The sequence below is a fragment of the Syngnathoides biaculeatus genome, chromosome 7, assembly GCF_019802595.1.
Source record: "Syngnathoides biaculeatus isolate LvHL_M chromosome 7, ASM1980259v1, whole genome shotgun sequence".
NCBI lineage: Eukaryota > Metazoa > Chordata > Actinopteri > Syngnathiformes > Syngnathidae > Syngnathoides > Syngnathoides biaculeatus.
This window is the reverse complement of record NC_084646.1, coordinates 5514078-5542048: the sequence shown is the minus strand read 5'-3', so window position 1 is coordinate 5542048 and position 27971 is coordinate 5514078. Positions and strand designations below refer to the sequence as shown.

The 27971-nt window shown below is 44.2% G+C and overlaps 3 protein-coding genes across 5 annotated transcripts; 2 read left to right on the top strand and 1 right to left on the bottom strand.

Annotated features, from left to right (window-relative positions):
• Positions 1 to 23: 23 nt before the first annotated feature.
• dhcr24 (24-dehydrocholesterol reductase) lies at positions 24 to 20568 on the bottom strand. Of its 3 annotated transcripts, XM_061825857.1 has the most exons (11): positions 20434 to 20527; positions 20236 to 20361; positions 18628 to 18728; positions 9205 to 9360; positions 8458 to 8563; positions 7989 to 8107; positions 6024 to 6287; positions 4404 to 4547; positions 2131 to 2328; positions 590 to 768; positions 24 to 452 (listed from the first exon to the last, which is right to left on the bottom strand). In XM_061825857.1, the coding sequence occupies exons 3-11, from the start codon at positions 18700 to 18702 to the stop codon at positions 299 to 301; spliced, it is 1395 nt and encodes a 464-aa protein (XP_061681841.1). In that variant the 5' UTR covers positions 18703 to 18728; positions 20236 to 20361; positions 20434 to 20527; the 3' UTR covers positions 24 to 298. The 3 variants fall into 3 exon arrangements, with proteins under 3 accessions (XP_061681841.1, XP_061681840.1, XP_061681839.1); XM_061825856.1 differs by lacking the exon at positions 20236 to 20361 and having other exon boundaries at positions 20434 to 20568; XM_061825855.1 differs by lacking the exons at positions 18628 to 18728; positions 20236 to 20361; positions 20434 to 20527 and adding an exon at positions 9642 to 10236.
• On the top strand, positions 12000 to 16062 carry si:dkeyp-51f12.2 (uncharacterized protein LOC100151460 homolog). The gene is made up of 2 exons (XM_061825700.1): positions 12000 to 12432; positions 15720 to 16062. The coding sequence occupies exons 1-2, from the start codon at positions 12116 to 12118 to the stop codon at positions 15955 to 15957; spliced, it is 555 nt and encodes a 184-aa protein (XP_061681684.1). The 5' UTR covers positions 12000 to 12115; the 3' UTR covers positions 15958 to 16062.
• Positions 20518 to 27511, top strand: si:dkeyp-51f12.3 (uncharacterized protein LOC107988041 homolog). The gene is made up of 2 exons (XM_061825886.1): positions 20518 to 20777; positions 24531 to 27511. The coding sequence occupies exons 1-2, from the start codon at positions 20518 to 20520 to the stop codon at positions 24700 to 24702; spliced, it is 432 nt and encodes a 143-aa protein (XP_061681870.1). The 3' UTR covers positions 24703 to 27511.
• The last annotated feature ends 460 nt before the right edge of the window (positions 27512 to 27971 follow it).

The following is a 27971-nucleotide window of genomic DNA, read 5'->3' as shown; positions in this document are numbered from 1 at the left end:
AAGGACCAACATACAAACCAAACTACAGAAACATATTTATTGATAAGAACAATGTTTGGCAAAAAAACATGATAGAAAAATGTTTTTTCATCCCCAAAATAATGTTTGTCGATCTGCCAAGTAGTGATAGAGTGCGATTGAAGTGATTACTTTTCACATAAAAGGCACACTGTGTTTTACAGTTAGAAAGATCTTTTGATGAAACATGAAAGTGAAAAGACGCGTGGCGCAATTATTAAGACAACTTGGCGTTCCTTTACGCGGCATAAAACCTGCCACGGCCCGCGGCTGTGGGCGTTCAGTGTCTGGCGGCCTTACAGATTTTGTCGTAAACTTCCGGGAAAGCGTCCTTACAGCCGAGCTCCCGTCTCAGTTTGTGGTACAGCTGCCCATCGAACATCTCCCAAAACTCGTCCCGGTCCATGTAGACGTCCGCGTAGAGCATCTGGAACCTGAAAAGTTACCAGTTGGAAATTTGAGAAAGGCTTCATTCCGATCCGAAGCTTCCATTGCCATGTTATCATTAGTATTGTTTTGGCATTACGAGGCAAATGCGGTGTAAATGCAGCCGAAATCACGAGAGATGTACCCGTGCACGTCGCGGACGAATTTCTCCAGCCGCCGCGTCGATGCCGTCGCCTCAAAATCTTCGACTTTGGGCTCGCCGTACGCGCCCACGTCCACGTACAGCTCTTCCTCTTCACCTTTGGGGTGGACCATGCCCCTGCCAGGTGGCAGGAGGAACGGGCAGAGCCAGAGAGGGTAAACCTGAACGCAGAAAAGTCACCAGTATTATTTCAAAAGTCTGTGCCAACCTGGCAAATACAGCCTTAAAATAAACTGATTTTTTTCACAAAAATTGGATTTTGTTTTTTCCACTTGCTTTGTTTACGGTGTACAATTAACAAACGGGCAGCACGGTGGACCAGGTGGTACAGCGTTGGCCTCACAGTTCTGAGGACCCGGGTTCGATCCCGGTCCTGCATGTGTGGAGTTTGGATGTTCTCTCCGTGCCTGCGTGGACTTTCTCCGGGTACTCCGGTTTCCTCCCACATCCCAAAAACACGCGACGTTAATTGGACACTCTAAATTGCCCCTAAGTGTGATTGTGAGTGCGGCTGTTTGTCTCCATGTGGCCTGCAATTGGCTGGCGACCAGTTCAGGGTGTACCCCGCCTCCTGCCTTGTTGACAGCTGGGATAGGCTCCAGCACTCCCCATGACTCTTGTGAGGATAAGCGACAAAAGAAAATGGATGGATGGACTTAAAAAAACGGCTGCCATCATTGAAAATACATTTTTTTTTCCCCCATCTAGTTTTTTTCAGATACATAAACCTTGTTGACAAGGCCGAGCCGGCCTCGTGGGCCCGGCGTTGGCCCCAACGCGGAGGTGAATTGAGCGGAGAGGTGGTTTGGCCGGGGCCCCCCCACACTGGCCACCAGTTTCCTGGCACCCCACTTTGCGCGTCGGCTCACCGGCAATGGCTTCCGTGTCGGCCCCAATGATCAATTCTCCCCCCCCCCCCCGCCCGGCATGGGTCCTCCTGAGTACGCTACATACTGTCGGGGAATCTGTTGTTAGTTAGAAGTGATCCGCATATCATCTAAATATGGCTCGAAACAATAGGGTATTATTGTACCAGTCACTTCATTCGATTGTGAGATGTTCTCTTCTTCGAAAAGTGCTTCCGTATTCCGTGCAATGGCGAATGTCCCGCTGTAACATCTGCTGATGACGTTGCAGCCAATATGGTGACCACTTGGATGCCGAACGAGACTTACGCAACTTTGTACATGGATGACGCGCTCTACGTGCATGTCGATTTTTTCGTATAGACATTGAAGTGAATAATGTTATATGTATTTTTCATGACAATATCTATTTTAGAATGTTTACAGGCATGACAGTGGAGCTTTAAGAATTCAGAATTAAGTCCGTAGCAATGCCTTACATTCGACACACTTCCATGGGGAGGTGCAACTGTCAGCATCAAGGGTAAGCGCGCAGATTCATTTCTGCCCATTTAAGATTTAAATTTAAATAGAGGGAATCAAAAGTCGCATTCGAATGAATCAATAACACGGGATAATCGTCCCGGGCCGGGTCCGTAGAAACATTGTAGTCCAAACCTTGATGTCCTCGTGGAAGCGCGCGATGGCCGACTGCAGGTGCTTCATAGGCACCAACATGTCCTGGACCACGTGGTGCTGCTCGTACAGCCGCCGGATGGTTTCTCCCTGCGTCAGCTTCAGCAAGGAGATCTTGGGGGGGACCATCCATCCCAAGAGCCAGCGGAACACCGGGTGGTTGCCAAACGGGATAATATCCTAGTCGAGAGACAACTGTGACTTATTTTTGCCCATGAGTCAACTCGGGGTAACAAGTTAGCCAGTCGGGCTTCAGGTTTTTGGAACGTAATTTTATTTTTTTCTCCTCAATATTGTAATTGGACAGCAGCAACATTAAGTCAAATGAACCACAAACTAATATGAATAAAAGTATTTATCTACTTCAGTTACCGTTGTAATCTTACTCAAAACTTCCAAGCATTCACACACAACTGAACAAAATTCGACCAAACAACTTCACAAGTTTTCATGTTTCATGAAAAATTTCAATATGTAAACTGAAACACTGAACTTTTCTAGACAGGTTTGCAAACAAAGAAATAAAATATACCAGCACACATTAAAAAAAAATAATAAAGCCTATTGTTTTCTAGTTAGTATCATCAATGATTCAAATCTCAAATATGCTCGTCGGTGATTCCTGCCATGCGGCATTTGGCGCACTTGACACACATTTGTCACATCTGATATTACAAATTAATATATAATGGTTAGATTACCCTTGCTGAGCTGAGAATCATGATGTATATCGCAAGCACCGCCACATCATATCATATCATATCTGTCCGGACTCGTGGGCGTTTGCTAGTGTTACGTTGCCGCAACACCACGTGGTTTTTTGTTTAGTTTTCAAATATGAAAAAAAAAAAAAAAACAATGCCTACATTTAGAAGAGAGTTAAACTGCAAAGAATCTCTAACTACCTTTAGCCGTGTGGTACTCTCGGAATTACACGAAAACAGACAAATGAAAGAAGACGTTGATGTTCTTATAGCTTTGTGCCGATTTATGATGTAAGCTACCTTGAAGCAGCTTTCAAATGATGCAAGGAAAGTGAGTATCCAAAATAAAGTACCGTAATTTCCCCTACTTTTTTCACACGCTGTCAACCCTGTGGCCTATGCGGTGATGCGGCTAATTTGTGCGTTTTTTCTAACAGCTGCAAGAGGGCATTTGAGCGGAAAAGGTAAGAGTGAGGCCGGCGGAATATATGTGCCGAGGAAGTGACTTTTACCGGTATGTTTTGTTTTGTTTTTCTACCGGTTCTGTTAGTGCTGCACTAGCGTGAGCGCCGCGCTAGCATGATTCCGGTGTGGTACGGCTGCCGCTCAGTGATTTAAGTATGTTTTTTTTCCCACCACCCCTGTTCGTGCTACTGTGATGTAGCTAAGTTAAGGTAAGCTAAGGTATTAAAACTTTGAAAACTCATTCTGTGTACAGTGTTTCTTTGTTACTACCGTGTCTCTGTGATTTTTACCAGTATGGTTTTTTTTTTCTCACCAGCCATGTTAGCATGGCGGCGCTAATGTTAGCATGGCTGCGCTAGCGTTAGCGTAAATATCTCGTGTTTCAATGTACTGTATTTTTCGCGTTAAAAGGCGCACCTTAAATGAATGGCTTATTTTAAAATGTTTTTCATAAATAAGGCGCACCGCATTATAAGGCACATAGAATAGATGCTACAGTAGAGGGTGGGGTTACGTTATGCATCCATTAGATGGAGCTGCACTAAGGGCTCAATATTGCTCCATAAAAAAGGCGTACCGTCGACTTCTGAGAAAATTAAAGGCTTTTAGGTGCGCCTTATAGTGCGCACTTGCGGCTTTTACATAGGTGCACCTTATGCATGTACCAAATGGTATTTCCTTTACAAATGTACTGGGTGAGGCTTATAATCAGGTGCGCTATGAAGGCCAGAAATTACGGTATTCATTCTGTCACGTAAACATGAGCTCAAATGACAAAACGCCATTTCGTGGAACGTCACAAAGCTTTCCGAGCTTCACACAGAGAAGCGGATACCGCCTCGCGATTTCGCCGAGTCAGCCTCTCGTGACGTCGCTTTCAAACCCGGCAGACGGCGTCCGCCGAGGCCAGCAGATGGACGCGTGTCAGACCGGCGCAATGCATAATTGAACACGCCATTAACCGATTGCACCAGACCGCGTGCACTGAGCTTAATGGCTTCATGGGCAGCGACGTGTATGCGCAGTTGGAAATGGAGGATGATGACAGGCCAATTTGTGTGTGTGTGTGAGTGTTTGTGTGTATACCTGGAGCTCCCAGAAGATGCTGCGTGTGTGTCTGTGGTAGTATTGGCGGAGGGGGATGTATTCCACTCCGACCTGGCCGCCCGTCAGGTACCCCTCCACGTGCTTGAAGAACCAGGGTTTGAAGTGCAAGCCGATTCGATTGATCTGATGAGTGCCAAGATGTGTGATGCAGAGTCGCGACAGAACAGAAGGTGATGAAAAGAGAACAGTTTAATTGAATTATCGCACTTAAGTAAAATGTTTGGAGAGCGTGTGGCTGTTTCAAGGATTGTGAGTAAAAGTGCCGGATGGACCGCAAGCGTCCCTTCAGTCTACTATCGAGAAAATGTTTTCTAATAATACTGGAGACTTTGGAAGATTCCGGAACTCCACCTCAAATGCGGTCACACAACCATTCCGCATTCAGACTGCAAGACGCCTCTGGCTGATTTGCTGCATGTACTTGAAAAACGACAACCTGCTCTGTCTGCTTAGAAAACGTGGAAATGCCCCTGAGAGAACCTTGTGAATACTTCCAGCTCACAATTTGACTTTAAATCATCCATCCATCCATTTTCTTTTGTCGCTTATCCTCACAAGGGTCGCAGGGAGTGCCGCAGCCTATCCCAGCTGTCAACGGGCAGGAGGCGGGGTACACCCTCAACTGGTTGCCAGCCAATCGCAGGGCACATAGAGACAAACAGCCACACAATCACACCTTGGGGGAATTTAGTGCCCAATTAATGTTGCATGTTTTTGGGATGTGGGAGGAAACCGGAGAGCCTGGAGAAAACCCACGCAGGCACAGGGAGAACATGCAAACTCCACAAAGGCGGGGCCGGGATTGAACCCGGGACCTCAGAACTGTGAGCCCAACGCTTTACCAGCTGATCCACCGTGCCTCTTAAAATTTTTCTTTAAATCATATTCTTGTAATTGCTCATATTTGGGCACTCATTTCTTACTGTATGTCGTAGCTTGATGGAAAACATCTTAAACATAATTTTACTGTTTATGTTCCCATAAATGTACTTTCATTGACATTTGAAACAGAAAAGAGTTTATTCTGTCAAATAATTGTATTCCATTATTACAACTTTTAATAGGGGCCAAGCCCGTCTACATTACAGTAGTTTTTTTTAATAAAATTCACGACGCACATGTGAAACTGCACTTTGGTGGCTGCTATATACAATTTCTAAAGTCAAAAGTCTGCTGAGGACGTATTATAATGCTTTCGGTATGGATCTGCAATTTTGAAAATGCTACTTTTAGTAATACCCTGAATATCCATCCATTTTCTTTTGTCGCTTATCCTCACAAGGGTCACGGGGAGTGCTGGAGCTTGTCCCAGCTGTCAACAGGCAGGAGGCGAGGCACGCCCTGAACTGGTTGCCAGCCAATCGCAGGCCACATGGAGACAAACGGCCGCACTCACAATCACACCTAGGGGCAATTTAGAGCGTCCAATTCATGTTGCATGTTTTTGGGATGTGGGAGGAAACCGGCGCAAGCACGGGGAGAACGTGCAAACTCCACACAGGCGGGTCCGGGTTCGACACTGAGCCGCCTCATCATGAATATGCCAATAATAATTTTCGCGAACGTCACTTGGTGTCATTTGTCGCCGGCAGGCTTTACCTTGCCGGGCTCGGCGTGCTCGCTCATGCTGCCCGTCATGATGACGGCGGAGTCCAGCGTGTACTGGATGCCCTCCACGAAAGCGTTCCTCTTGTCTCGGGACGCCTCGGCGAAGCGGCGGCAGATGTTCTCCAGGCCTCGCACCGGCTCGTAGCGCAGCTTCACCCACGGCTTGGCGGGTACGATCCTGATCTCGGCCGCCACCAGAAAACCCAGAGTGCCGCAGGACCACGGCACCGCGTGGAAGAGGTCGGAGTTCTCGTCCTGGTGGTCAATAATGATATTTTAGAGGCGCATGCTGATCGAAAATGGATAATATCATAGATGTGTTTTTACCGTCTTTGGTAGTGTAATGAGTGCTGCTTTTTTTCCACGCAGATAGCTCGGGTTTGATTCCCAATCAGTGTGATAATACCCAGCTATTGTCAGGCCACAGGCCAAATAAAAATGGGTGGGTTGTGTCAGGAAGGGCATCTGGCGTAACGTCTATGCCAAACAAATCATGTGAATGACTGGCTGTGCCTACCCCAAACAAGAAAAACCCAAAAGTCACTTCTCAGGGCGTTCTCGTTTTTTTTTTTTTCTTTTTTCCCCATCACACTATAAAATAGAGCTCGTGCACCTACGTCACCGAAGTCACGTGACTGGCCATGCCGCCGGTCAATCAAAGTCGGTTGGAGACGACACTAAAATACGTCTCCCAGAGTTTTGTCCGACACCGTTAAACATTTAGAAGGTGATAAAAAACGAAGGTACGTGGAAAAAGGAGAGAGACTTGGCATACTGGACCCATATTTAATGCCGAAGTCGATGTTTTCGGCGATAAGAAAGTGGACTGTTAACCCGCTTCCGCTCGTCTTGGACAACTGGATCTACACGTGGATCTGGTGAGGAAGTCGTCGAGATTTACACGGAAGAGTTTGAAAGCGTAGAAATGTCTGGACGCATACAAATACTTTGTTGCTGGATCTGTTCTCAACCAAGACTAAATCCCACATAGTGATGGACTGACTCAGATTTTTACAATACAAATACTGATATTTAAATAAATGATCCCTGGTTTTACACAAACTCGCATTCATCAATTATGATTAGAAAAAAAAAAAAAGACACAGAGTTGGCTCCTCCGTATACGGAAGCGAGTTGCGGTCACACATTAAATTTCGGTAAACCTCTCCCCGACAGGCTTTTTTTTTTCTAAATATGCATCGTTCTCAAATGAGTCCAATGTGTAAAAAAAAAAGAAAGAAAATAAACCGCTGGGATAGACTTCAGCCCCTGTACACGGAAGCGTGTTGTGGCCACATGTTAATCTACGTAAACATCACTGTGACCGATGGTTTATTTTCTTTTTTTAAATACGCATTGGACTCATTTGAGAAGAATGCATATTAAAAAAGAAAAAAAAGTTTGTCGGGGAGACGTTGACTGAAGTTCAACGTGTGGCCACAACACAATTCCGTGTACATTGGCAATGACTCCCTGTCGTTTTTTTTGGTTTTTTTTTTAAACGCATTGTTCAACAACGAGCTACCTTGGCATTCTAAATACTTCTTGGGAATTAGAGATTGAGAAAAATAATTCCTACCTGAAATGAAGTGATCGCTACACAGTCGCGTGTATTTGGCTGGGCACCATCCATCACGTTTAACTGTCGAAATCCATCGATCTTTTCTGGTCTTTTCAGCTGGCGTTCTATAAAATTACCTCTTTGAATATCTGTCTTGTCTGTTGTCGAGCAGCAATGTTTGACCTCAAATATGGCGCCGTGAAAATGGTGACGTCACGCGCACGAGCTCAAAAGTAGCAGCTCACTTCGGCTCTGCATTCGAGGGGTCAGGGTGTGTAGTGGCTAAATTGCATGAGACGGGACGACCTTAAAGTGACCCGTTTTATCGCAAAAAGTGTGCTGGAATTGTATCAAGGGAGCCGGGAACTGATTGAAATTTTGAAACACCGTCTCACCTCAGTGCAGCGCACAAAGCTGCCGTCGGCCAGCACCAGCTCGTAGGCCACGCAGATGTGCTGGAAGAGGCCGTGAATGTGCGAGGACGACTCGATGCCGGTGCCCATCACCAAGCCACCTGGGCCAGACGAGGGGGAGAACGTGGCGTGATTTAATTTCTCCCTGCACAACAAACAGATGCTGCTCGCCGCACGCACATCGGCGTAAACGAATGCGCGGCGGTCTGATGGGAAAACATTAGGCCGCGTTGATGTGCAGTTTATGGCATCAGGAAATCCATTACGAAACCCGATCCCAGGGCGCCTCCAACTCCTCGGCCATTTCCGCCCTGGTTTTTATCTGCGCAGTTCCAACGTCGCTCCTCTAATAGTATTAGGGACGAGGCCAAACAGGAAGCGATGATGGATGGGCAGACTGGCCCGCCCCCTCCCACCCTGTGACGGTTCCAGAGAAATTAATGCGACGTACCAACGGTGAGGTCATCCAGCTCGGGGAGCACAGGCAGCGTCCAGCCAATGGAGGTGAGGAGCGCCGTCACCTGACCCATGTTGGCCAGGGGCTCCACTCGCACGACCTGAACGCCAAACAAATGACGAGGAACGTCATGCGAAACTTCCCATTTAAATCTCATGAAATTTAAGATCTGTCAGCGTCTAAACCGCGGCTCGGGGGCCCCGCGATGCCAAATCTAAAGTGTCAAATTCCGTGATTCTAGTAAAAATCTGCACAAAAAAATTCAAATGGTCATATATCAGAAATGATAAAGTTCAGATATTACACGCATTTTGGTGTTACCAAACGTGAATAGTTGAAAAACACATTAGCCTTGATTTCTGATCCAAAACTAGTTCATAAATTGATGATGTAAATATGATGACTAAATATTTTTGTTTTAGGGTGATAATGGCCCTCTGAGTGAAACCGGAACAACAATGTGGCCTGCGAAAAAAAACATGTTCGACACCCCTGGTCTAAACGATATAATCTCCACCCCCGCCGTTCAAAAGTCTGTAATCTAAAAAATTGACACCAACATAAATCAAAATTTCATCAATCGTGACCAATAATCTATGAGGAAGAAAAAAATAAACAATGGAAATTATGTGGTCGCAAAAGCCTTTCAAGGTTTAATCAGAGGCGCTTGCGAAGTATTTGCACACAAATCTCTGAATTCCTCTCGGCGTAATTTTATTTATGGGCACGTTTTCTCCCCACCTGCCTCTTCGTGTCCACCTCCAGGATGTCCATCATGTTGATGGCGATGTTCCTGTGCGTCTTCTTGTACTTGCCCACCCGCAGGGACACCGTGAGCCAGCCGGGTCGGCCTGTGCACATGAAGCCCCTGCCGCCCTCCTTCCGCCACTCGCGGACCTGAAAGCGGGTCAGAAATAGCGGAGGGTGTAGTCACTCATTTTTGATGAACACATAGGCCTACTACACTAGTGGATTCTGTTGTGACTTTTGGCTTGTCCTATTCAGGTTTGCCAGCTGCCACAATCGCTGGCATCATTTGTTTTAATTTTAGTCATGATGGTGGGTGGTACAAAGAAATCCAAGTAATTTTGCAGCAAAATATGAATACTTAGCCTAACGATTAAACTGTATTCTGGTTGGCCCTCCTGGTCTACTGCGCATGCGCCGGAGTTGCTCACCTGTCTCTGGATGTCACGCACGCGCTGCTCGTGCAGTTTGGGAGCCGAGCACATTTTAAAGATGAGCCAAGCTCGCACGTAGAAGTACACGTCGAACACGACGGACAGAGGCAGCAAGAACAAGCACACGAACATCCACCGCTGGTGAACCAGCACATAGTCGACACCTTTCACGCGGACCCACAGGAGGAGCAGCAAAATTGCCCAAAAAGCGACCCAGAGCAGGGGCTCCATCGTGTCCACTCGTGCTCTATGACTGTATATGATATAAGAGATTTAGTCTTTTAACACAAATGTTATCAGACTTTCCACGGACATTAGTTTGTTTAAATAAAAAAAAAAAGCCAAACAGCAGCGAGCACCGGTCACCCTACCGCACTGATAGGTGAGTGGCGCTCGCTAGTAGACACCCATTGGAGGATGCCCGTTGTAGAGGCGGAAGCAAGCGCAAACGCCTCGCTCCGATTGGCCGAGGGAGTGAAAGTGGCGAATCGTCACTCGGCAGTCTCACAGAACTTCGACCAATCTCAGCGCAGGAATTCGGTCACACCATCCCACCCTCATGGCTCCACTTAAGTGTCAAAATATGTTTTTATCCAGTTCGTATTTGAAAAAACGGAATTAATGTATGTACGACTGATAAACTAATAAGAACCCACGTCTTTATTGTTAATGTTGCACTAGAACATCTTACACCATTCATTATTAATATAACAACTCTCCACTGTGTGTGAAAAATACTGCAAAATTTTGACTCTGTACATATTGTACAACATATTTTGTGAATACTAACATTTTTATCATAATTGCTCTAAATTCTTCAACATGTTTCGTATCGCTTTCAACAATATACTCCCAATTTTGCACTTTGTTTAAACATTATTGCAGTGTAATTAGGTATCGATCATCCATTTTCTTAGCCGCTTATCCTCACGAGGGTCACGGGGAGTGCTGGAGCCTATCCCAGCTGTCAACGAGCAGGAGGCAGGGTACACCCTTAACTGGTTGCCACCCAATCACAGGGCACATGGAGACAAACAGTCGCACTCACAATCACACCTTAGGGGCAATTTAGTGTCCAATTAATGTTGCATCTTTTTGGGATCTGGGAGGAAACCGTAGTCCCTGGAGAAAACCCACGTAGGCACAGGGAGAACATGGAAACTCCACACAGGCGGGACTGGGGTTGAACCCGGGTGTTCAGAACTGTGAGGCCAATGCCTTACCAGCTGACCCACCGTACCGCCGGCATCTATATTTATATTTATTTTCAATTGATTATTCCGTTTGAAATCCTGATTTAATTCTTTCGTGAATTCTAAACACCAAATTCGATGTAATTCTCAAGTTAAACTAGTTGAAGTTTAAATAAAAATCAGCTGGGATAGGCTCCAGTACTCTTGTGACCCTCATGAGGATAAGCGGCTCAGAAAATGGATGGATGGATGGTCCTGAAAGTAGTTTTAATTAAAGTCTAGATGTTGCTTTTATGGCAGCACGGTGGATCAGCTGGTAAAGCGTCAGCCTCACAGTTCCGAGGACCCGGGGTCGATCCCGGCCCCGCCTCTGTGGAGTTTGCATGTTCTCCCCCGTGCCTGCGTGGGTTTCTTCCGGGCACTCCAGTTTCCTCCCGCATCCCAAAAAACAAGCAACATTATTTGGACACCCTAAATTGCCCCTAGGTGTGATTGCATGTGCAGCTGTTTGTCTCCACGTGCCCTGCGATTGGCTGGCAACCAGTTCAGGGTGTACCCTCGCCTCCTGCCCGTCGAGAGGTGGGATAGGCTCCGGCACTCCCCGTGACCCTCGTGAGGATAAGCGACTCAGAAAATGCATGGATGGATGTTGCTTTTATCAAGTAAATAAAGAAACCAATTTGATTCATGTATCTCACCAATTGCTTTTGTAATACATAACTTTGTGGACACCCTATATGTATTGTTTGTGAGCCATCATCACTGTTATTGGAATAGTTACCACACATGTGCTCTTATTTCTGTAATTGATGTCACAGGCATAAACCCAATTTCCATGTCATCATTTTCCTGGACACACGCACACATGTACACACTCAAGTGGTACCCTTCAGACACATTAGACAGAGGAGGGTGGGGCGCCAGTAAAGATTTCTTAATGGGCTCGTCGGTCTTCTCGTCCATCCGCTGTGATGACAAACACACGCCTCGTCCACATCAGCCCGCTCTGCAGACAAAGATCTTCGTTTAACGTACGAAAAGGTCACTTCGAGCACCCTTCCCAAAGACGGAGTTTCACTTCTTTCTCTACTTTCCGTTCACGGGGATGAAAAAGTGAGGTTTTTTTTTTTTTTTTTTTTTTGGGGGGGGGGGGGGGGGTTCTTCAAGGATTACGTGGATGTCTGATCACCTTCCGAGCGCATGGGGAGCTCCGTCCCGTCCGGACCAGAGTGACACCGCCGTCCGCCGGGCCTCGGCGCTGACTTCGCAGTCGGGAGGATGCCGTCCCTGCACCACGGCGCCATCTTCATCGGCGCCTTCCTCATCGTGACCGGCGGCTCCACCGCCTTCCTGGCCTCGTCGCAGAGTCGGCTGCAGCCCTTCTCCCTGTGCTGCGTGGTGCTTGGGGTGGTCATGCTCATCCTGGGCCTCTTCTGGGCCATGAACAGCAAAAGCCCCTCCAGCTACAACCAGCAGGAGTTCGACCCCGACTGCCCTCACTACCCTTACAACGAGTTTGCCGGCTACAGCAGCCATGCTCTCTTTGCCCACGACGGGAATCGCTTCCCGGAGTCCCAGTCGGCGTATCTGCCGGGGTGAGTTTTGAAGGTTCATTTTACTTTCAAATTTAGATCAATCCGTGCGCACGAAAGTGCTCAAGAAGGAAGGAAGTGGCTTTAGTTTAGGCCACAGTGCCGGGTGTCATATCCAAGGCCGAAGGGCAAGCTCAGGTCCTCAAAATTATTTTATGCGGCCCACGAAGGCTCGACTAATTCTTCTTGACCTCTGTTCAACACTACCCATAGCCATCTAATTGATAAGGGGTGCAGTGCTATCTTGCAGCATCCATCCATCCATCCATCCATTTTCTTAACCGCTTATCCTCACAAGGGTCGTGGGAGTGCTGGAGCCTATCCCAGCTGTCAACAGGCAGGAGGAAGTGTACATCCTGAAATCTGGTAGTATCTATAGGCAATTTTACAGAGGGTGGAGGTGTTTACGCAGGGATTTTCGCTAACCACCAAACCCACCCACCGACGATGGCTCACCCCCCTCCACTTTACTATGAGGCCAAAGCAGAGTATGACATTCATTACCATGACAACCGGGGAGGGCAGTGTTAGGGGATTGTGATAATGCAAAGGCGACTATGAGCTCAATCCATCCATCCATCCATCCATCCATCCATTTTCTTAACCGCTTATCCTCACAAGGGTCGTGGGAGTGCTGGAGCCTATCCCAGCTGTCAACAGGCAGGAGGAAGTGTACATCCTGAAATCTGGTAGTATCTATAGGCAATTTTACAGAGGGTGGAGGTGTTTACGCAGGGATTTTCGCTAACCACCAAACCCACCCACCGACGATGGCTCACCCCCCTCCACTTTACTATGAGGCCAAAGCAGAGTATGACATTCATTACCATGACAACCGGGGAGGGCAGTGTTAGGGGATTGTGATAATGCAAAGGCGACTATGAGCTCAATCCATCCATCCATCCATCCATCCATCCATCCATTTTCTTAGCCGCTTATCCTCATGAGGGTCAAGGGGAGTGCTGGAGCCTACCCCAGCAGTCACCGGGCAGGAGGCAGGGTACACCCTGAACTGGTCTCCAGCCTATCGCAGGGCACATCGGGACAAACAGCCGCACTCACAATCACACCTAGGGGCAATTTAGAGTGTCGAACTTGAATGTTGTATGTTTTTGGGGTGTGGGAGAAAACCGGAGTGCCCGGAGGAAACATGTTCTCCCTGTGCCTGAGTGGGTTTTCTCCGGGCACTCGTGTTTCCTCCCACATCCCAAAAACATGCAACATTAATTGGACACTCTAAATTGCCCCGAGGTGTTATTGTGAGACTGACTGTTTGTCTCTATGTGGCCTGGGATTGGCTGGCAACCACTTATGGTGTACCCTGCCTTCTGCCTGTTGACAGCTGGGATAGGCTCCAACACTCCCGTGACCCTTGTGAGGATAAGCGGCTAAGAAAATGGATGGATAAAAAAAGTATCATTTCAGACTAGCGTCATTTCTAAAGTAGTGCACATGGAAATGCACTCGCATGCTGTCGAGAGTATGCCTAAGCGACAGCGCCGAGCTTCAAGGCAAATGCAGCCAATCAAATCCCTGAAGAAAGTAGTTTGTAAATTCCATAAAAAGCACACATGCAAAACTGATAGTTGCTAAAAGTTAGCACTATAGGAAATAAAGCACGTATCAAAGTGAGTACATTGGTAGAAGGATGCTGAGGATGGAGCTCCCAGGCAAAAGAGCGAGAGGAAGACCAAAGAGAAGGTTTATGGATGTGGTGAGGGAAGACATGAGGGCAGTTGAGGTAAGAGAGGAAGATGCAGGAGATAGGCTAAGATGGCAAAAGATGACACGCTGTGGCGACCCCTAACGGGACAAGCCGAAAGGAAAAGAAGAAGAAGAAGAAGATCAAACAATCGATCAAACCCCAGCCTGTTACAAATATAAGGATTTTTCAAATCTTGGCAGTCTACAAACATCTTTTCCACTGCAGGAACTTTTTCAGGAAACTGATTACCGTAATTCCCGGCCTACAGAGTGCACCTGGTTATAAGCCTCACCCAGTACAGTTGCAAAGGAAATACCATTTGGTACATACATACGCCGCAGCTGTGTAAAAGCCACAAGTGCCCACATCGAAACCCACATTCAAACACGAGATATTTACCAAGAAAGACAGTACACAGAGAGTTTAACACTAGCGCTGCAGCACTAATGCTAACACTAGCGCCGCCGCGCTAATGCCCCACTAACTGGGCCGGTTAAACAAAACATACCGCTAAAAATGATTGAGACATGCCAGTAATAAGGTAGCATAGCGCTAACAGGGCCGGACTGGTAAAAGTCACTTCCTGGGCACATATAGTCCACTGGTCTCACTCTTACCATTTCCGCTAGAGCGTCCCCTTGCGGCATTTAGAAAAAAAAAATGCACAAATTAGCCGCATCACCGCATAAACCGCAGAGTTGAAAGTGTGTGAAAAAAGTCGCGGCTTACAGGCCGGAAATTACGGTACTTAGCTTTTGATGGGTGGGCCGTGTTGCAGAATGCTAATTAACTCAACGGTTTAATTACTCTAAACTCTCAGGTTCGGTGGAAATTCAAACAGCATGGTTCCCAGGGACTATTTGGTTCTAGGAACTCTTGTTAGGGAAGAACTGAAAGTTCAGTAAAGGTGCAAATTGGATTTAGTCATTCATTTTCTATGCTGCTGAGCTAATTCAAGGTCAGACATTTTAAATCTCGTGAGTCATGATGTGGTGGCCCTGTCAGAACCGGTACTCCCATGATATGATGAAAACAAGTTTCGACAATTATTTCATATTTAACGTCTTTTTATCGTATTGCTTAAACATTTATGAACGTATTAGGTCTGAGCCATTATTAGCCATTAGTATACACTCATCTTTTGATTTTCTAAAAGTGCATCATGTGACCTCACGGCGCCTGAAAAAAAAATTGTATTTGCCGACAGACAGACAGACAGACAGACAGACAGACAGACAGACAGACAGAGACAGACAGACAGACAGACAGACAGACAGACAGACAGACAGACAGACAGATAGATAGATAGATAGAGATAGATAGATAGACAGACAGACAGACAGACGACAGACAGACAGACAGACAGACAGACAGACAGACAGACAGACAGACAGACAGAGACAGACAGACAGACAGACAGACAGACAGACAGACAGACAGACAGACAGATAGATAGATAGATAGATAGATAGATAGATAGATAGATAGATAGATAGATAGATAGATAGATAGATAGATAGATAGATAGATAGATAGATAGATAGATAGATAGGTGCATCCAATCTTCTGTTCTGTTACCGTACAGGACTCTGGACCGCCAAAGGCACAACGCTCGTGGGGAGGAGTTCGACTATCCCCCCATGGACCCCGGCGGTTTCAGTCCGCCGCCTCACCCTCCCCCCTGGCTGGGACCGCCGCCTCCCTACGAGGTGGCCATCAAAACCACGTGCAGCTCCACGCACCTGCGCCGCGCCTACTCCGACACGCACCTGGCCGCCGAGCCGCTCTTCGGACGCTCCAGAGAGATCAGCTTCGAGGTTTAAAAATGGAGGGAAAAAAAGGAAAGAGATCCATCCATCCGTTTTCTAGAGTGCTTTTCTTCGATTAGGTGATCTGGAGACTATCCCAGCCGACTTTGAGGTGACAAGCGGGGTCCAGTCACAGGAACGCAAACAACCAAACGCATTCACACCCACGCACAATGACATTAGAACCCCCCCCCCCCCCCAAAAAAAAAAGTCTACACACCCCTGTTTAGATGCCACGGTATTGTCATATTAAACATTAGACAAAGTTGAATAACTTTAAAACATTTAGTTTTAGTGCTAGTTTCCATCTTTTTGCTCCATATCAATTGCTAGATTATTTTATACATACAAATAAATGACAGATTTTAGGATTTTATACTAAATGGCGTATATGTATATCGGTCTTTTTTTTCATTTGGATTTTTATTTAATATTTATTCATCTTTATGTATCATATGCATTTTGTTATATTTTGTGATTTATTTTTATTCGACCTATTTTTATGTTTTGAGATGTAACATCGGACAATGGGGTTGTTGATTTTAAAGTATTTTAAATGTTGTGGTGAGGGTTATTTCAAACAACAACAACAAATGAAGATAAATCCAGATGAGGCACAGTACGTCATGACGGCGATGCATTAAGTTTATGTGGACATATGTAGCCCGGCATATGCATGTTTTTATGGGTTTGTAATGCAAAATGATAAAAGAAAGAGCGATGCAACAGATTTTGAACGTGTCTGTACGCGTAAAAGTCTTTACGTCATTTGAATAAAATAATGATTATTGGTACGATGGGACATTGCAGTCTGTTGGTTGTCTTATTTTTTGACTTCTAGTTTTAAAAATAGTGCACTTGCTTTTTTTTTTGCAAGGGAAATATAATAGAAAAATATGTCAAATGACATTTTAAAATATAAGCGCCAAAGTAGTTGGGGCCTGGATGGATTGCACCCTCTGTTGGTTGCTCCCGAGTGGTGTAATCCAAAAAGCGTCCTTCCATTGGTTCAAGGAGAGAAAAGGTTATTTAGCAATACTTCTGTCGTAAAATGTTGCATGATTTTATGTTTCCACAATATTGTTGTACTTTTACATTATTTTGCTATATTTTACATCCAAAGAAGAGGATGGAAAATGGAAAGACACCTAGGCCTGATGACATTCCAGTGGAGATATGGAACCATTTTTTGGAAAGCTGGCTTGGGGGGGGGTTCAATCAACTTGCTCAACAGAATTCTAACGGGTGAGAAGATGACTGAGGAGGGGAGGAACTAGAGAGGAATAAAGTTGATGAGCCACACAATGAAGTTATGGGAAAGAGTACTAGAGACGAGACTTAGGATATTTGCAAGCGACATATGCTTCCTTGCCAAAGTTAGCGAGAGCAGACGTTGATGGCTTGGACATGTTGAGAGGAGAGAGAGAGAGTGAATATATGGATACGAAGGATGACGAGGATGGAGCTGCGTGACAATAAAGCGAGAGGAAGACCAAAGAAGAGGTTGAAAAAAGATGTAGTGAGAGAAGACATCAGGGCAGTTGGTGTTGGAGAGGAAGATCCAGGAGATGTGGTAGCATAGAAAAGGATGACGCGCTAACAAGTCAAGGCGAAAGGAAAAGAAGATTCGATTTTTCATCTGATATTAGTCCAACATCTCGTAGCATATTTGTTTATATTTTAATTGGAATATTGTAACTTTTTCCTCATTTTTTCCCTATACACGTTTATTTTGTGTCATACATTTTTTTTCTTCCATATTATTGTATTGTATTACAGTGTGTATTATTTTCTATAGTTTGGGGATTTTTGTAATGTTTTTAGATATTCATACCAATGTTTTTACATCATATTTTTGTTGTAATTCTGCTGCATTTTTCAAACATTTTTCCATTTTGTGCAATATATGATTTTCGTGTCATTTTATATTAGTCCAACATCTTTTATATTTCTTTATATTTTAATTGGAATACTGTAGCTTTTTCTTCATGATTTTTATTTTTCCCTATAGACTTATTTCGTGTCATATATTTATATTTTTTCTTCAATATTATTGTATTTTGTTACACTGTGTATTATTTTCTCTAGTTTGGGGATTTTTTGCAATATTGTTTTTTATAATTGGTTTTAGATACCTATTTATACCAGTGTTTTTACATCATATTTTTGTAATTTTGTTGCATTTTTTTTTCAAATCTTTGCATTTTGTGCAGTCTATGATGTTTCTGTAATATTTTATTTTTTGACATTTTCTTATATTTTTGCTGAAAGATCTTGGGCTTTTTTTTAGAATGCTTTCCCTATTTTGTTGTATTTGTGGATTTTCTCTCTTATATTTTTAAAAATGTTTTAAAAAAAATGAAATGTTTTATATATATTTTTTAATCTCATAGTGTATTTTGTTTACTAGTTTTGTGTTTTCAATGTAACATTTGTTTTTTTCAATTTCACAAGAATACTCATGACTTTCATCACCTTTGGTTGCTATTACCACAATATGACATTTTCACATTTTTGTCTGTAGCAGCAGCCTTGTTGATATGAATAATCGAGTAGTGAAATTTCACATCCTCTCCCAGTTACGTTTCCGGTCACAAGGGTGAAATATAACAAACGGCGTGAGGAACAGGAGAGGACGTTGTGTCACGTTGAACACTTGCAGCTTAATTTAAGATATTCACTTACTCGGGCAATCCAAACAATGCCGGGATGAACGTAGCCGTTGCAGCGCTCCGTGTTGAACTCCAGGAACATCTGCATCAATGCAACGGCTCAAAATGGCGCACCTGTCCAAACACGGGACGTAAATAATGTGTTAAAATGGTGGTTCAAAGGCCTTACATATGTCAAACATGAACATTGTGCAAGCAAATATCATGTTGGAATTGTGCAAACTATCACGTCGTCACAAAATCGAGAAGAAAAGTAAGAGGAGAACCATAGAAACTCGCCAATAAATTACAAAATCAGTTTTGTATTTACTTTTGTTTCAGAATTACAGTTCGGTTCATATTGGATACAAGGAGGAAACAAAATGTATGAAGGTGGAAAATGTGCTTTTTTCAAACTTTAACGAACTAATTCTGGAAGTAGGAGAATTACACGTGTATTTAAAACTTCCACATTGCCTTGGATAAGTTATCTTCATGGCTCTGGACCGCAAGCTTAAACCTAACGTTAACAAATAATCGGAAATTAATACACAACCCTTTCAGCAAGCAGTGACAAATTTAAACAATATAAAAACTATCCATCCATCCATCCATCAATTTTCTTCGCCGCTTATCCTCACGAGGGTCGTGGGAAGTGCTGGAGCCTATCCCAGCAGTCAACACCCTGAACTGGTTGCCAGCCAATCGCAGGGCACATAGAGCAGTCACTCTCACAATCACACCTAGGGGCAATTTAGTGTCCAATTAATGTTACATGTTTTTGGGAGGTGGGAGGAAACCGGAGTGCCAGGAACGAAAGCCACGCCGGCTCGGGGAGGACATGCAAATTCCACATAGGCGGGTCCGGGATTGAACCCGGAACCTCAGACCTGTGAGGCCAAGGCTTTACCAGCTGCTCCACCGTGTCGCCAGCCATAAGCATACATTTTAAAATAAAATTAACTTTGCACACCTAAACACTAATTACCCAGCCCCAATTTGAGTTGTAACTTTTCGATCAAGTCAATGGTAAAAAGTTTTGAAATTATTTCTCTTTGTGTCATATTCTATTTTGTATAACAAAACCTGGCTTTTCAACAAGGGGGTGTGGGGACTTTTTATCCATTGTTCATCCCAGCTTTCTGTTGTCAGGATTGTTGTACCGATGGGGACTTTTTTGACGCACTTTTCATTCTGCCCCTTTTTTTTTTTTAAATATATAAATAGCGTTACTGGCCGTGTCAAATCATACTTTTAATGCATGCTGTGGGTCTTTAAAAAAATGAACAGCGGGTCACAGATGGCCCCCCAGGCCGTAAATTGGACACCATGTCCTAATCATAAATTCAATTGTTGAGTTGGAAACTTTAGGATAGCTTTGATTGCATAATACATATTTATAACTTTATTTTGTCATATATTTAGAGCCCAAAGAGTTCATGTCTAATAGTTGTTTTCATTGAGTTTGGAATTGATAACAGTACGACTTATAATAAAAGTTTGAGAAGAAAAAAAATAATTAGAAAAAGGTGCCGCAAACATGGTGACAACGTCCAGCCCACCCGGGTCTCGTCACAGAAAACCCCTCCTCGTGTTAAAAAAAAAAAAAACAAAAAGACAAAGAAAGGAAAAAAGAACACACTTCCTCTTTGCTCGAGCCACAAAGCGGAGCAGAGCGGAGCGTCCCGGTTCTTTTTCGCCGTCAAGCCTGCGACGCCAACCCGGATATGTTCGCTCCCCAGGCGGCGACGCGTCGGGGCTTCTCCCCCTGAGGGGGGAGGAGGAGGAGGAGGAGGAGGAGGAGGAGGAGGGAGAGGCGGCGGCATGGGAGTGTTTTTACCTCGAAGAGATGCTTGAAGAAGCTCACGCGTCTCCGCGACAGACTGGCTGAGGAAGGCGAGCGAGGAGGAGCGGGACGACGGCGATGCCGCTGCCCCACGGTGCGCTGCTGCTCCTGGCCGTCCTGCTGATGGTGGCCGGCGGCTTGGTGGCTCTGTGCGCGCCTCTGCCCGGCATCGCTGCTGCCGTCTTGGGGTTCTTCCTGGGGATCGGGGGCGTGGGCCTCCTGGTCAGCGTGCTGTGCGTCGCCATGAAAAACCTGCAGGCGGCGGTGCCGGGACATTTCCTGCTGCACCCGCGCACGGGGACGCGCTTCAGCCCGCAGCAGTCGCTGGCCATACAAAGGTAAACAAAACAACTTTTCACTTCTTCAACGTTTAGTCCATTTCGTTCCGTCAACAAGCTTGAAACTTCACTTACTTTTATTAAAAAAAAAAATGCTTGCTATACTTTCCAGATAGACATTAAGGTTTCACTTCAAATATTTTTAAAAATGTCAAAAATACTTTTTTTTTTCTTGTTCTCATCACGGGGGTGAATTCTGACTTCAAAATGAATATATTAGGTTTTCAAAAGCAGTATACATAGGTACATTAGCATTTTAATTCATTCCATGGCCACGCTCATGACTAATTTATCGCTATAATAATTTTCTGCATTGAGGCGGCACAGTGGATAAGCTGCAAAAGCGTTGGCCTCACAGTTCTGAGGACGCGGGTTCAATCCCAGCCCCACCTGTGTGGAGTTTGCATGTTCTCCCCGTGGCTACGTGGGTTTTCTCTGGACAATTCCGGTTTCCTCCCACATGCCAAAAACATGCAACATGAAATGGACGCTCTAAATTGCCCCTAGGTGTGATTGTGAGTGCGCCTGTCTCGATGTGCCCTTCGATTGGCTGGCAACCAGTTCAGGGTGTACCCTGCCTCCTGCCTGTTGACAGCTGGCATAGGCTCCAGCACTACCCGCGACCCTTGTGAGGATAAGCGGCGAAGAAAATGGATGGATGGATCAAAAATACTTCTTCATGTTGTCATCATGGGGGTGAATTCTGACTTAAAAATGAATATATTAGTTTTTCAAACACAGTATACAGTACATTAGCATTTTAATTCGTTCCATGGCCAGGCTCATGACTAATTTATCGCTATAATAATTTTCTGTCTTGAGGCGGCACGGTGACTCCGCTGGTAAAGCGTTGGCCTCACAGTTCTGAGGACCCGGGTTCAATCCCGGCCCCGCCTGTGTGGAGTTTGCATGTTCTCCCCGTGCCTGCGTGGGTTTTCTCCGGGCACTCCGGTTTCCTCCCAGATCCCCAAAACATGCAACATTAATTGGATGCTCTAAATTGCCCCTAGGTGTGATTGTGAGTGCTATTGTTTGTTTGTGTCCATGTTCCCTATGATTGACTGGCAACCAGTTCAGGGTGTACCCTGCCTCCAGCACTCCTTGTGAGGATAAGCGTCAAAGAAAATTGATGGATGGAAATGCCTTGAAATGCCATTAATCCGTTCCAGCACCCAACCAAAAAAGACAAATGTTTCCGCACTATACTGTGTCCAAAAATAAAAAAAACAAAAACTGTAGTGTTTTATTTACCATTTAGAAGGAGCATAAATGAGAAAAAAATAATACTATATTATGAAATCGCTGCTAAACATTGTGTAAATTCTGCCTTTGCTGCGGTAATAATACTGATTGATTCCTGTACATTGACCTGGTCACCCTGCATGCAAAGTGTGTGTGTGTGCTGCAAAGACATTGACGCTTTAGTATCAGTCATCTAATAATAACTTTCAGGGCGCGCTCCAGCACAAATACCTTTGCCAAAGCTCCTGTAAGCAAACACGAAACAGTCCTCATCCATTATTTATACTGTTTTCAAGTATCCCTGTATAAGGATCTGAATTTTCGAGGAGAAAAATCGGTGTCGTTTATTTGAGGTCAGGCATTGATCTGTTCAAGGAGGTTGAGGCGCTTGGCTATTAAGTGAGGCGGGGGGGACACGGGGTTCAAAGCCCCCTGAAGCTCCAGGGTTTGCAGCATTTTACCAACATAAAAATCAACACAAACAGAAGCATTCAAATCAAATTTTTAAGTATTTTAAACAGAAACTCTAACTTATCACCGCGATAAGAGTAAACACATAGTAAACATATCTGATTATCCAAAGGGCTCATTAAGCTGGGTGAGTTTATTTTATTATTATTATTTGTTTTTGTGAGTTTATTTACAGCACATGACAGTCATGTGATTTGACCGTGTGAAAAATAGCCAGGGGTCTGGGGGCTGCAAGCACGATCAAAGGATGATCGCCAATGTTAACGTGCAAGTTTTATAAATTGTATTATAAATGAAATATATTTAGTACATCTATAAATAAATGGTATTCTACTTTCAAAATGTACACAATATGATTGGTCATTATTTAGGTGCACACACAACACTTAACCTACCCCAAAAAATTACAAATTCATTCGGTATCGCGTCCGCCTCGGTTGCAAAAGTCGGATCGGAAAATGAATGAGTGTGGATTCTGGCACGGGTTACGGTCGGAATATTGCAGAAAATTAGATATTTTTTTTTTAAATCAATTTTAGCAATTGAAAAAGACTGAATTCTGTCTATAAATGGAAAAATCACATGTCTGATTACAGTAATATTGTATTCAGGGCTTGGAATTTTCGCACTGGCAGGTAACCTCACTTTGGCGGGTTGTGTTTTTATTGTGAAAAATTATCATGCCACTTCTTTTCGTCAGACTTCCCCCATCTCCTCATAGATAAATGTATTTTAATCAGGTTAAATCTCTGTCATCACTTAATCTCTATTACACAGTGACAAAATTGTGGCTTGTGAAAAATGCTGAGTGGTGAGCAACTCTGGGAAGCCACGAGCAACAGTGGCGGGAGAGGAAAAAAAAAAAAATTAACTTCAAGGCCTCAGGTGATCAGATTTGATGCTCAAGTGTACCTCATGTTGTACTTGTCATCGTGCAGCATGTCTTAGCGTGTATTTTGTGACGTGTTTCAGGGCTGTCAGAAGACGACAGTGTGAATAAGAGGGCCGCATTTATATGCCTTGCTCATTGACACGTTCCATCGACGTGGTCTGGGCTGACACTAAACAAGACGTGCTCTGTTCTCTATCTCTGAAGTACTTCAGGAAGCACTATTCACACAACTACCAGAATTCTTGGCCTACAGAGCGCATGTGGTTATAAGCCTTACCCAGTACATTTGTAAAAGAAATATCATTTGGAACATACATACGCCGCAGCTGTGTAAAAGCCGCATTGAAACCCACATTGAAACGAGATATTTACAAAGAATGATGGTACACAGAGAGTTTAACGCTAGCGCCGCCATGCTAACGGTAATTCTAGCGCCGTCGCACTAATGCTAACGCTAGCGCCCCCGTGCTAACACTAACGCTAGCGCTGCCGCACTAACAGGGTTGGTTAAAAAAACAAAACATAAAAATCACACCAGTAACACGCGAGCGCACCGCTTACAGGGCCAGACCACTAAAACCACTTCCTCGGCACATATATCCCACCGATCTCACTCTTACCTTTTCCACTCAAGTGCCCCCTTGTGGCCGTTAGAAAAATGCACAAATTATCCGCATCACTGCATAAACCGCAGGGTTGAAAGCGTGTGAAAAAAGTCGCGGCTTATAGGCGGGAAATTACAGTACATTGGTTAACTGTTGGGTTAAAAAAATAAATAAATAAATTATATACATATATATAATTTTTTTATATGATTGGCTTCATGCCTATAAGTGAGGTGAGATCTTTATTTGTTCAGGAGGATGTAGCTGGCAATTAATTTGAGCTGAAGCTACTGATTGAGGAACTACGGTATTTTCCTATAGGATATAAAGTAAGATATCAAAATGAATAATCGGCGATTTCATTTTATTTGCTTATGACTTATGCACTTGGACAATGAATTGAAGTACAGAGTCTAATAAAATCAAAGCTACAATTTGAGGAAATCCGTCACTTTCATGTATTCGGTTGCGGTGAGGTGACTTTTTTTAGATTGGACGCTAAACCAACACCTCGTTGACTGTTTGTCACGTCTCCGTTTTCAGGAGGTTGGACCGAATTCGTCGCGAGATGTCAACGGACTCCGTCGGCGGCACCCCGGCCCTCGAACAGGTCCTCGAACCGGCCCCCCCGTCCACTCCACCTCCCTGGACCATGGAACCTCCCCCGTCCTACGACATGGTGATGAAGATCCAAGAGGACGGCGAGCAGCGCTAACGTCGTGCCCCCTGTTAGACGTATCGACTTTGACGGCTTGCGCATGTTGTAAACGTCACTTGTGCCTTTAATGGGACTAAGGACTTTCTTAAAGGGACAGCGTCAACGCAATTGGCTTGTTTGAATTTACGTGAGCAAATCCTGTGGCTACACAGCACCTGAGCATTCCCTTGAGCGCTAACTCCGATGCAAAGTGCCTTAATCTGGAGCCTTTTCACACGGAGACCCTCCAAAATTAGAGCATCAGAGTCGTTTAAAAAAATATATCTACATAGTCCACAAATTTTTCACCTTTGCCTTTCTGGCAAATGCCAGCGAAAGTGGGATTTTGCTGCAATCAGATCACTACACTGGTCAACAACAATTTTATTATCTTTTTTGTTTGTTTTTTAAATCTAATTTCATACTATTTTAATGTGCTGAATCCAAATATCACATTGATTTTGCTCATTCATTTTTTTTTTTGGATCACATGATTTTGTTTACATGTACAGATATTTTCATTTAAGAGATTCAAATAAACTGAGGTTCATGTCCTAAATTTTGAACAAATATGACAATTTAGATTTACAGTTAACACGTACTCTACTGTGCAGTTTACAGTAAAAAAAAGTTTGTAACGCTCGATAAATAAACTTAACTACTTTCCATAAAAACTTGACCTGAACAAGAGAAAAAGATGCCGTTTTTTGGATTCAGTCATGCAAAATTGTTCAAAATCAGTTGAAAAAAACATTCAGCTTACCGCTACAAAAAAATATTTATTTTTTTGTAACCCAATGTTAGATGACATCCACGCCACAGAAGATAGGAGGCGTTTATTTCAGGTTTATTTATTCGAGGAGAGGCAACGGTTTGAATAATTATCTTATTTTTTTGTTAAAACGTCAATAGGGGGGTGCATTTATTTGAAACGAGCAGAGGATGTTATTTGAGGAAACGCAGTATCGTCGTGCAAGAGCTGAAGTCCTGAAAGGAACAATTGGCGTTTGAGGTTAGCCACTTATTTGTTCCAGCAAACAACGCAACTTTTGATTATTTGAGTCACGGCGTCTAAAAGAGAAAGGGCTACTACTTTAGGAAGCACATATTTTTAATAATAACATCTCGAGTCACAAGTGGAAAAAAGTAGGATTTTGTTTCAGTAGTTCAAGTGTTCGAGGTTACTTCTGTAAGAACTAAATTCCTGGTTTCTATGACATGCATGACGCATGAACCCAGTGTGACGGTCCGAGCCCTCCCCCGTGCTGAAAAGTCTCCTTGTGATGAATGCGCATGCGTTACTAACAGGGGAACTCGGAGTACGTAGCAGACGCCTACTGGGAAATCCCCCGGTCTCATAGTTCCCCTTCTTCTCCATAGAGGGAGCTAATACATGTTATATCCTAACCGTAAAACAAAAGTTGATAAAAAGATATACACATATATGTACGTTCGCTGTGTTTGTCTTTCTGAGACAAGTTGTGGAATGGCACATGTTGACGTATGGATGGGGATGTTTCAGACTGGCTGGTGTGACGGTCTGAGCGCTCCCCCGTGCTAAAAAGTCTCCTATATGTACGTTCGCTGTGTTCGTCTTACTGAGACGTCGATAGCGAACATGAACGCTCGGCGACAAGTTGTCGAATGGCACACGATGAAGCACTGGCCGGAAGGTTACAAAATATACGCACATGCGCGTTAATCGAAAGGAGACTCTTCCGCACCGGGAGTACTCAGACAGTCACAGCGGATTTAGTTATTTTTTTGGGGAGGAGGGGACGCAACGAAGTCACCTCAAAGCATCCAATCAGATCGCTTGACTGTTATTCGGCATGCTATTGACTGCCACTAGGGGCATCTTTGCATGCTATTTGTGAACTGCAAAATATGCTTCGCTGCGATGCGTCAACCTGCATTCCGGTTGGGTTTTTTGTCTTTTTTGGGCCCAAGAGGGGAAAAATAATGTCGCCGCCGCAAAGCATTCATTTTCTATGCAACTAGGGATATTTGTATGTCATCTGGCAATTGCTTGATTGACTGTTATTGTGCTCAATTTGCTGTTTTCTGGGTTATTTTGTTGACAGTTGTGACATATATGCAATTGTTTGTTCTATAAACCTTGTGTACACATTTTAGCAGGTGGTGCTGTTATTTATTCATTTGACATTGTCGCTAAAGAGGACGGCACGTTGTCCCAGTGCGGGGGTGTCACTCATTTTTGCCGCAGGCCACATTTTACTTACGGTTCCCCTCGGAGGGCCGTTATGACTGTGAAACTATAAAAATCTTTAACCGCCTCATCAAATTTGCATATGAAATTTATGAACTCGTTTTGGAATCAGAAATCGGGGGTAATGGGTTTTTCATCATGGTAACACAAAAATGCTTGTGACATCTCAGCGTTATCATTTATGATATGACAATTTGAAATTTTGCTACTGATTTTAACAAACTTATGAAAGTTGATACATATGATTTCGAGACAGTCGTACTCACAATCACACCTAGGTGCAATTTAGAGTGTCCATGTTGCATGTTTTTGGGATGTGGGAGGAAACCGGAGTGGAAACCGGAGTGCCCGGAGAAAACCCACCCAGGCACGGGGAGAACATGCAAACTCCACACAGGCGGGGCTGGGATCAAACCCGGGTCCACAGAACTGTGAGGCCAACACGTTAGCAGCTGATCCACCGTGCCTCCACCATACCAGAGTTTCCGGGTTCAAATATTGTGATTACACACACTCACTTTTTTCTGACTCCTCCCACTCTCCAAAACTGAAGCTCGCCGCCCTTTTCTAAAAGTAGCTCACGAGTGATGGGACATTGTGATTTTCTAGGAATGTGAACAGTTGTAGGGATGTGTTGAAATGGCACTATTACTGCTGCTGTTGTGCCCATTGCTCCCTTCTGACTTGAATTAAAGTGTTGTGCTTATTTATATTGTGGATTAATATTGTTAGAGAACATTAGCACATTCAGTGTCTCAATATTAATAACATCTAGATAAAGGTCATTTAAGTAATTTGTTAATTCAGAAGTGTGTATCCACCGAGAACAGGATGTCAAACAAATTTTTGTCACGGGCCACATTGTAGTTGCGGTTTCCCTCAGAGGGCCATTTTTGGAATCAGAAATCAAGGCTAATGGGTTTTTCAATTATTGTTGTTGGGCAACACAAAAATGCTTATGATATTGGAACGTTATCATTTATGGTATGACAATTTGAAATTTTGGCACAGATTTTAACAAAAATCATGGAAAGTTTATACACATGATTTGTCTCTG

Coding starts and splice junctions, on each gene's coding strand:
- si:dkeyp-51f12.3 (XM_061825886.1), top strand. CDS start 20,518: ATGCCGCTGCCCCACGGTGCGCTGCTGCTCCTGGCCGTCCTGCTGATG. Junction 20,778..24,530: donor CAGTCGCTGGCCATACAAAG/GTAAACAAAACA, acceptor CTCCGTTTTCAG/GAGGTTGGACCGAATTCGTC.
- si:dkeyp-51f12.2 (XM_061825700.1), top strand. CDS start 12,116: ATGCCGTCCCTGCACCACGGCGCCATCTTCATCGGCGCCTTCCTCATC. Junction 12,433..15,719: donor CAGTCGGCGTATCTGCCGGG/GTGAGTTTTGAA, acceptor GTTACCGTACAG/GACTCTGGACCGCCAAAGGC.
- dhcr24 (XM_061825855.1), bottom strand. CDS start 9,875: ATGGAGCCCCTGCTCTGGGTCGCTTTTTGGGCAATTTTGCTGCTCCTC. Junction 8,564..9,204: donor AGGTGGACACGAAGAGGCAG/GTGGGGAGAAAA, acceptor TTTGGCGTTCAG/GTCGTGCGAGTGGAGCCCCT. Junction 453..589: donor TTCGTCCGCGACGTGCACGG/GTACATCTCTCG, acceptor GTAACTTTTCAG/GTTCCAGATGCTCTACGCGG.